The sequence below is a fragment of the Triticum aestivum genome, chromosome 3A (assembly GCF_018294505.1).
Source record: "Triticum aestivum cultivar Chinese Spring chromosome 3A, IWGSC CS RefSeq v2.1, whole genome shotgun sequence".
Classification (NCBI taxonomy): Eukaryota; Viridiplantae; Streptophyta; class Magnoliopsida; order Poales; family Poaceae; genus Triticum; species Triticum aestivum.
The window spans coordinates 728312612-728322974 of record NC_057800.1 but is presented as its reverse complement, the minus strand read 5'-3'; the positions used below and the strand labels follow the sequence as shown (position 1 = coordinate 728322974).

The 10363-nt window shown below is 46.4% G+C and overlaps 1 protein-coding gene across 1 annotated transcript; it reads left to right on the top strand.

The window, feature by feature from the left end:
• The first annotated feature begins 303 nt into the window (after positions 1 to 303).
• LOC123059498 (uncharacterized) lies at positions 304 to 1379 on the top strand. The gene is made up of 2 exons (XM_044482057.1): positions 304 to 793; positions 912 to 1379. The coding sequence occupies exons 1-2, from the start codon at positions 442 to 444 to the stop codon at positions 947 to 949; spliced, it is 390 nt and encodes a 129-aa protein (XP_044337992.1). The 5' UTR covers positions 304 to 441; the 3' UTR covers positions 950 to 1379.
• The last annotated feature ends 8984 nt before the right edge of the window (positions 1380 to 10363 follow it).

Genomic DNA, 10363 nt, shown 5'->3' with positions numbered 1-10363 from the left:
TTGCATGCACCAGTTGTATTATCGTCAATTGATCAGTTTGGATTGTCATGAACACGCATTCTATGTTACACGGTTGTGTTAACTACGATCAACAAATTAATCAAAATACCAAAAGGAGGAGGATGAAGATAATTACCGGATTCATATAGTTGATTGATCCATTAAAATCGGATCATCTCAATGTATACACATCAAACACATTCAGCTGTGCATCAAAGGCGCATCCCCGCGCTAGCCACGTCCTCACGGGTACGACAAAGAGAAGCCTTCCCTTCCTGACGAAGCGACCTTATCGAGCCCACCACTTTTCCTTTTTGTCTCAAGCAATCTCCCCTCTCCTCTCCTCATTTTCTCTTCCCCGTGTAGGGTTGCCGCCGCCACCGCCCCATCGGCACATCCAAGCTCCTCCGGCGCCCGCTCCTTCGTCGGGAGGACGAGACCATGGTGGCGACGGACGATGAGGAGGGGGCGTCCAGGTCGACGAGAAGCTGCGATTTAGCGCCGCCGCCGCCTCTTAGCACGCAACCTCTCCTTTCCTATCTCCTCTGCAGCTCCCCTGTTCCTCCGGTGGCATCGAACCCCATAGTCATCTCCTACTTCCCTCTCTTATTCCCATGTGTGTCCGCGAGATGGGCCAAGCTGTCACACACGGCAAAGGGCGGCTGCAGCTACGGCTCCGACGCAGGCGCCGTGGAGGTGGAGGCGGAGCTGCGGCAGCTAATGGTGGACGGCCGCGTCAGCGACGTCAGCCTCGACGACTCGACGAGTTCCATCACCTTCACTGCTACGTCAGGTTCGTTGCTTGCTTGCCATTGGGTCCGATCGGCTCTGATTTGCTTGCTTGATTCGACGGTTCCACTCCGCGTGCATCGATCTGACATCTATTTGGATTTTGGATCTGCAACATTTAGGAGGCTGGTCTAGATTAGGTTCGTTTCTTGGAGTATGACAAGCTGATGGTGATCCTCACTCTGACAAAATAACGAAACATTCAGTGCTGGAGCTTCCAAAGGTAAGTTCGCCTACTGATCTGTTTCGTCTCTTAAAATAAGACTACCCTGTTTCACAAATTGTTTTGTAACTTGTGAATGTGGTTTAGGATATCTATTTTTCTGTTATAAGTGTGAAAAGTGGAGTGGTATAGCCATTATACTCCAAGTTAGTTTACTGAAATCTGGCCATGGATAAACAGGGCTTTTATCTTGAGCTGCTGCAGCATACTACTATGATCAAGATGGAAAGTCAAGTGCTTATTGATCAAAGAAATAGCAGCATAATAAGTGTGCACTTTTAGAGTTTCAGACTAAAAGAACTGGGATTCAGTTTCGATGAACTTTGTTTTTGAACTGTAGTTTTGATGAACCTGAGCGCAAGTATTATACTTTACTACATTGTTGATTTTTTTACTGCAGCTAGGTTTCTTCAAGAAATCTCTGCAAAAGAAAACGCTTCTGTGAGAGCAAATAGATTACATGCTCCTGTTGCACACACACACACACACACACACACACACACACACACATATATATATATATATATATATATATATATATATATATATATAGGACTCCTCTTTTATACTCCCGGATGTATGTACTCCTACTCTTATTGGATCGGGTTAGTTGAGAGATCTAGGGACGCATCCAAGTTGAAACAAACCAGCCATGCTACTTAAAAAAAACTAATTTGTTTCCTATTTACTCAGTAACTACTCCAACCAGCCGTGCCACTCATTCAAAACGTAAGCTATTCTTTCTTGGTTTTTTCAGTGTAACCGGGGTGGTATATTATTTTATGGTGTATATACTAGTTGCCAGGTTAGGGGTATATAATATTACAATCACTGAGGTATATACATTTTTTTATAAAAGGGGTATATACTGCTTGTCAAGTTAAGGCATATATATTGTTCGGGTATATACTGCTGGCCAAGTTTGGGCATATATACTATACAAGTTTTTATTTAAGAGTACATACTGCGTACTGCTTTTCTTCTAGGGAAGAGGAATAGTACTATTTAGTCGCAAAAGAGTGTACTGTTTGGCAGTTCCATGCAAAAAAAAAAATTGTTTGGAAGTCCAAAGGTATATACTTCCTTTCTCTAAACAACAGAATATACAGTGATTTTATTACGATAAGTGTGTAGTGTTGCGTTTAAAAAGAAGTATCTCAAGGTAATTATTATACGTATAACAGTTTATATAGTTGGTGTGAAGGGAGTATTGTAGTACAAGTATGGTGCCAAATCTCAATAGAAAATTTAAGAACAAGAATGGTAAAATGTGTATATACTGAATAATTATATTACAGAAGTACTATACACCAATCTTGACAAAAATGGGTCCATCCAAAAACAAGATTAAATTAGCACGCATGTGCACTTCGCCTCTACATTTTCATGCAGATGTATACACCCGACCACTGAAAAACTTAGTATACTCTAAAGTCTAACCACGACATCCTAAGGTCTAACTAGTCCACATCTTTACTGATGCATCGGATTTTGTGATCGATTCATCGTGAATACTCTAAACACAACTCCGTAGACGTCGTCGGTCATTTGTACATTTCCGCATGTTGTGTGAGAGCGTTGTTCATCTGTCACCGCTGGCCGTGTGTTGCATGACGCGGGCGATCTGCTATGAGCCTATGAGCCAAATCTCATACTCATATATCGTCCAGCTGCTGCTCTCGTCGTGGTTGAACATGGATGAATCAGGTCGCCTCCGGCCGCGCGTTTCATGAGATCGTTGTACTTCTTGATTACAACCTTGCAGTTATATTGCTTACTCGTTTAGATTTGATTACAAAGAATGCATAAATACGTCCGAACTCAATGAAAGTGAATAGCAGAACGTACCTGGGCTCCGTGATCAAAGAAAATTATGCCGCTGTTGTTGGCGTAGCCACATCCGCCGCCGAGTCAGCGGCCGCCGCCGCCGAATCAGACGAAGGTGGTATCCTGGCCGCCGCCGCCGCACCCGTTTGCAGGTAACAGGGGAATATATTGTTAGGTTTTTCTATTTTTACGTCAGAAGTGAGATAAAGCCGAGTCGCCTGGACCCTATAAATATGGATCGATCAACAAATATCCGAACAACCACTGGTAGAAAAAGAGGCTTCCGTCCAGCCCCATTAGTCGCGAAAGTGTAGGAACCGCGACTAATGAAGTCTTTAGTCGCGGTTCGGCAGACGAACCGCGACCAAAGGCCTGGGCCCAGGGCGCTCGGTGGCCAGCTGGTGCACGTGAGGGGCTTTAGTCGCGGTTGGCCAGGCCAACCGCGACTAAAGGTGCGCAAAGGCCTTTAGTCGCGGTTGGCCAGGCCAACCGCGACTAAAGCTCCTCCCCTATATATACCAGTTCAGCACGCTCACTTAGCCATTTGGTGCCACTTCTCTTCACAAGCTTCACAAGGGGGTGTAGGTTTGCTTTTGGTTCCTCTTATGCACACAAGGTGTTTGATGAAATGCCCTAAGAGGGTGAAACAAACATGATATGAAGTGTTGGAGCCACACTTGAGGTTCCTCATTTATTTTTTCCTCCTCGATCGCGGTTAGCAACTTGAACCTTTCATGCATGTGTGGCATTGATAAAATATGCATGTGTGCAGTTCATTGTTTAATTTATATTGTTTGTAGCTAGTTAGTTTAACAAATGCATGATGGTTAATTATATATTTTATATTATAATAATGCAGATGAATCGGCAATGGATGTACGGTAACCGACTCTCCGGCGAGTTCACTACGGGTTTGAAAGATTTCCTCGTAGTGGCTAATGCGAACAAGCAGGGGGGTTTTGTTATCTGTCCATGTGTTATCTGTAAGAATCAGAAGGGTTACTCTTCCTCAAGAGATGTTCACATGCATCTGCTTCGGCACGGTTTCATGCCAAGCTATAATTGTTGGACCAAGCATGGAGAAAGAGGGGTTATAATGGAAGAAGATGAAGAAGGGGATGATTTCATCGATGAAAGCTATCTTGCTCATTTCGGTGATACTTTCATGGAGGATGCTGAAGGTGAAGGGGAAGGTGAAGAAGAGGCACGTGATGATCCCGTTGATGATCTTGGTCGGACCATTGCTGATGCATGGAGACGCTGCGAAACTGAAAAGGAGAGGGAGAATTTGGATCGCATGTTAGAGGATCACAGAAAGGCGCTGTACCCCGGATGCGATGATGGTCTGAAAAAGCTGGGCTGCACACTGGATTTGCTGAAATGGAAGGCAGAGGCAGGTGTAGCTGACTCGGCATTTGAAAACTTGCTGAAAATGTTGAAGAATATGTTTCCAAAGGATAACGAGTTGCCCGCCAGTACGTACGAAGCAAAGAAGGTTGTCTACCCTCTAGGTTTAGAGGTTCTGAAGATACATGCATGCATCAACGACTGCATCCTCTACCGCGGTGAATACGAGAATTTGAATGAATGCCCGGTATGCACTGCATTGCGTTATAAGATCAGAGGCGATGACCCTGGTGACGATGTTGAGGGCCAGAAACCCAGGAAGAGGGTTCCCGCCAAGGTGATGTGGTATGCTCCTATAATACCACGGTTGAAACGTCTGTTCAGGAACAAAGAGCATGCCAAGTTGTTGTGATGGCACAAAGAGGACCGTAAGTCGGACGGGGAGTTGAGACACACCGCAGATGGAACACAATGGAGAAAGATCGACAGATGGTTCAAAGATTTTGCAGCTGACGCAAGGAACATAAGATTTGCTCTAAGTACGGATGGCATGAATCCTTTTGGCGAGCAGAGCTCCAGCCATAGCACCTGGCCCGTGACTCTATGCATCTACAACCTTCCTCCTTGGTTGTGCATGAAGCGGAAGTTTATTATGATGCCAGTGCTCATCCAAGGTTCGAAGCAACCCGGCAACGACATCGATGTGTACCTAAGGCCATTAGTTGATGAACTTTTACAGCTGTGGGGTGGTGTCCGTGTGTGGGATGAGCACAAACAAGAGGAATTTGACCTACGAGCGTTGCTTTTCGTAACCATCAATGATTGGCCTGCTCTTAGTAACCTTTCGGGACTGTCAAATAAGGGATGCAATGCATGCACGCACTGCTTACATGAGACTGAAAGTGTACATTTGCCAAATTGTAAGAAGAACGTGTACCTTGGGCATCGTCGATTTCTTCCGAAAATTCATCCAGTAAGAAAGAAAGGCAAGCATTACAACGGCAAGGCAGATCACCGGCCGAAGCCTGCGGAACGCACTGGTGCTGAGGTATTTGATATGGTCAAGGATTTGAAAGTCATCTTTGGAAAGGGTCCTGGCGGACAATCAGTTCCGAAGGGAGCTGACGGGCACGCAGCCATGTGGAAGAAGAAATCTATATTCTGGGAGCTAGAATATTGGAAAGTCCTAGATGTCCGCTCTGCAATCGACGTGATGCACGTTACGAAGAATATTTGCGTGAACCTCCTAAGCTTCTTGGGCGTGTATGGGAAGACAAATGATACAAAGGAAGCACGGCAGGACCAGCAACGTTTGAAAGACCCTGATGACCGGCATCCGGAATGGTTTCAAGGTCGTGCCAGCTACGCTCTGACCAAAGAAGGGAAGGTCATCTTTTTTGAATGCCTGAGCAGTATGAAGGTCCCGTCTGGATTCTCGTCCAATATAAAGGGAATAATAAACATGGCGGAGAAAAAGTTCCAAAACCTGAAGTCTCACGACTGCCACGTGATTATGACGCAATTGCTTCCGATTGCTTTGAGGGGGCTCCTGCCGGAAAATGTTCGAGTAGCCATTGTGAAGCTATGTGCATTCCTCAATGCAATCTCTCAGAAGGTAATCAATCCAGAAGTTCTACCACGGTTACAGAACGATGTGATCCAATGTCTTGTCAGTTTCGAGTTGGTGTTCCCGCCATCCTTCTTCAATATTATGACGCACCTCCTGGTTCACCTAGTCGAAGAGATTTTCGTTCTCGGTCCTGTATTTCTACACAATATGTTCCCCTTCGAGAGGTTCATGGGAGTATTAAAGAAATATGTTCATAACCGTGCTAGGCCAGAAGGAAGCATCGCCAAGGGCTATGGAAATGAGGAGGTAATTGAGTTTTGTGTTGACTTTGTTCCTGACCTTAAGCCGATTGGTCTTCCTCGATCGCGGCACGAGGGGAGACTAAGTGGAAAAGGCACGATCGGAAGGAAATCAACGATATGTATGGACGGCCATTCTCTGACTGAAGCACACCACACTGTACTGACCAATTCCAGCTTGGTGGCTCCGTACTTTGAGAAACACAAGAATATTTTACGCTCGGACAACCCGGGGAAGCCTGAATCCTGGATTAGGAAGGCCCACATGGAGACTTTCGGCAGTTGGTTGAGAAAACATTTAATGAAAAAGGAAAAAGGAAGAAAAAAAAGAAAAAGGAAGAAAACAACAGAAGAAAAAAAGGAAGAAGAAAAAAAAGGAAGAAGAAAAAAAGAAAGAATTTTTAAAATTAAATACGTGAAAATACGTGAAAGAATTTTTTGTGTCTAATAAAATCAATTTTTTGAAATACACGAATAATTTTTAAACGGAGAGGGGCGGCGAGGGGGGCGGCGATGCGCGCGGTGTTTTTTTAGGGATCGAGAGGGGACGGCGAGGGTTATAAATGTGTTGTCCTCGCCTCCCCTCTCGCGCTCTACCGCGACACCCTCTCCCACCCCTTCATCGCCCCCTCCTTTCGCCACCGCCCTTTCGCCACCGCCACCGCCACCGCCCCCCTTCTTCACTTAATGAATTTGTTTTTACTACATGTTTTCAGGACTGACATAATGGCGGACGATAGAGCTGACCCGATTATGGACAACTATGATCCGGACGGTGAAGCACATATGTTCGGCATCATAAACGGCGATATTCTATATGTGCCGACCGGAGAAGAAGAAGATGATATCTCTTCTTATCTGAACCTTGACGGTGAAGATGAAGGGCGCCGTCAGCAAGATGATGCCGAACAAACGTCGATAAACGACGATCTTCAAATGGAAGTAGCAACCACCTCCGGCGCCGAGGTATATATATACATTGAGCCTCTGGTGATACAAACTAACTGATTTGAATAAATATGTGTGTACTAACGCGCGCGACTCTTTCTTATTTTAGCCCTCGGCCGGATCGTCGAAACAATCAAGTACGTCGTCAAAGCGTGGCGCAACCAAGACGATGAAACAAGGAGAAACATGCACCATCGAGGTTGTCGACAGTGCAACCGGCAGGCCGCTGGAGCCCCGCAAGAACACCACCAAGTTTGTCAGCCAATGCGGAGCCATTGTTAGAGACAACGTCTCGATCACCGTCCAGGAGTGGAATGAGCCAAAGAAGGCACGAATTGATGGTTTCACTTTTGTCGATAAGAGAACAAAAAAAGATTGCTTCAAGAAGCTTATGGAACATTTCGTTCTACCTCCGGAATACAACAAATTCGATGAGGAGGGTAACAAGATTGAGGAAAACAAGGAGAGGAGGAGGCTAGTCAAACAGTTCGCTCTTCATAAGATGGCCGACGCATTCCGGAAATTCAAGCAAAATCTAGCCCATGACTTTGTCAAGCAGAACAAGACTCCGGATTTCAAAGGACAATATGAGAAACTGAAAGATGATTGGCCAGAATTTGTGAAGCAAAAGAAATCGGAGCAGTTCATTCAAATATCGAAAAAAATAAGGAAAATGCGGCTAAGAAGGAGTACAATCATGTTATGGGGCCAGGAGGGTATCGCCTTTGGGAGCCTAGGTGGGAGAAGATGGAGAACGAGTTGAGGGCGCGAGGAATCCGTCCAGGTACGGAGGGATGGGACCCAAGGGCCAAAAGCTGGTGGTACGGGCATGGGGGAACGCTGAACCCGGAGACAGGGGAGTGTGTTTACCGGGGCAAATTAATTAAACCCACCCAAGCCCTTATTAACGCAATGAGGGATGCTCAACAGGGGAAGATCAAGTTCAACAGAGAGAACGACACGCTGACAAAAGCCCTCGGGAATCCTGAACACGGAGGACATGTACGAGGCATGGGGCACATTCCGTGGAAAATAGGGTTCCCCCAGAACGATGACCCGTACGGTTACAGAAGCCGTAAGAGAAAGATGGATCGGGAAGCAGATGTTGTGGCGCGGTTGGCATCGGAAATGGATGTGATGAAGAAAACCATGAGTGTACTAGTAGCCGAAAGAGATGCAGCTCGGGTGCAGCATGAAGATCATCCAGCGGATCTCGGAAGCCAGCAGCGGAGAAGCAGCGTGGCTTCCACGGAGGCCCCACCGGCTGGTGCAGATGCACCGACGATCGAAATTACTGCACCGGAGCCTCTGGTGGTCCAAATTACTGCACCGGAGCCTCTGGTGGTCGAAATTACTTCACCGGAGCATCCTCGCTACCCCGTGGACGATATAAAGGAGATGAAAGAATGTCATCTGTATTATCCTATCGGGAACATGTCCATGAAGGTAGCCATCGGCAGTGCTTTACCATGTTTACCTGGAGCACTCCACCACAACAACCTCATTCAAGATGGCTATGCTCGTGTCACGGTGGAGGACATAGTCCAAGGGTTTGAGGACCTGGAGATTGACATTGCTACACCTGAAGGGGAGAAAAGACTTGGAGATGTCAAGCGCCATTTCATTCTATGGCAAAAGAAGTTTATCAAGTTTCCAGGCGAGGCGCCAAGGACAACAAGTCCACCCCCCTACGGTGGTGGTGGTGGCGGTGGCGGCGGTGGTGGTGGTGGTGGTGGTGGTGGTGGTGGTGGCGGTTCACCTACACCTCCGTCACGTCAGCCGACGCCGCCCCCCAGTCCACAACGTCCGGCGGGTGATCAGCCGCCGCCCCCCAGTCCTCGTCCGGCGGGTGATCAGACGCCGCCCCCCAATCCACCTCCGGCAAAGAAGCAGAAGCAGTCCTGGATTATTAACCCGGACCCTTATGTACCTAAGACCACAAAGGTACCGGAGCCATCACTGAAGCCTCTCCCCACAAGGCCTTGGGAACGTAGTGCCGAGGAAGTCGACGCGGCCGCGGCTGCTGATTTGGAGAAATGGAAGGCGGACTGCAAGAAGAAAAGAGAGCCCGAGCCCAAGCCAGTATTTTCTGATGAGCAAAAGAAGTGGGCTAAGTCATTTTTGAGCACACCGTCCCAAGCCGCGAAGAATCTGCCTAACGACTATGCACGTGAACTTTGCAGGCAGGCACTCATGTTCAAGGAGAACAAAGAGCGGGAGAAGGCCGAAAGTAAAAAAAGCGGGAAACAAGTTGCCCAGCTCGGGGAACAAAGTAAACAATCGATTGCCCCGCTTATAGTGGAAGCCTTCTGTCCGGATGCCCCCGAGATCATACAAGCTGCGGCAGCACAGGGATTGACTGTAACGAGTGCCAGAGAACAAGCGGCCAACTTAGGTATTACTCTTCGTGAACTGTTAGGCCTTGATGAGGCGCCAGTGAAGGAGGTAGTAATTACATATGTCAAGAATGGGCCTCTCGTCGAGCCTGCGCAGGAAAAGGATCTACCTCCACAAATGAAAGGTCTGCTGAAATGGTACAAGGGTTACATAAAAAATAAAAACGCCAAAGAATATATTTATGCGGAAGTTAGACATGAGCATCACTTCAAATATTACTATGTACAAATTGAACTGAGTGAATTGTTCCAGCTTTTCAATCTGCGCGAGCTCGATAAATCTATCATCAGTTGCTACGTTCTGTAAGTGATTTATTAATTTCTACCCCATCTCGTTCATATTGCCTGCACTATATATATGTCCTAACTATATTGTTGTGTCCGCTATTATACATGCAGAATGAAGATTAAGGAATGCAGAGTAAGGAACATCCATGATGTTGGGTTCATTGACCCACACATCGTTAATGGACATGTGTTGGAGCGTTACCCCGCCAACGTGGAGGCAGACCTGTGGCAGTTTCTTACAAAGCAGGAACTCAAAAGTGATATTCTATTTCCTTACCATTTTGAGTGAGTGTTTCTGTCTTGAGCACATTCTCTTTTGTTTACTCCATGCATGGTATGTGGCCGGCTAATCGATGAGTTATGCATGACGTACTGTGCATGTATCGTGTCCGCAGGTTCCACTGGATTCTGCTAGTAATTAAAGTTAACACCTCAGAATGTCTCGTCCACGACTCTGTGAATATGGATCCAAAGCTTTGGGGCGGCATGAGAAGAATGCTGCAGAAGTAATTATTTTCATTCATTTGCGCTCTATATCGATCGGCCTATTTCGTTCATTTCCTAATATCAAGTAACTAATTAATAACTCTCTTGTTCATTTAATTTTCTTTGCCTCGTAGGGTTTGGAGACGGTTCGTAGATACAAAGGTCGGTGAATTCAAAAAAGAGCTAGAAT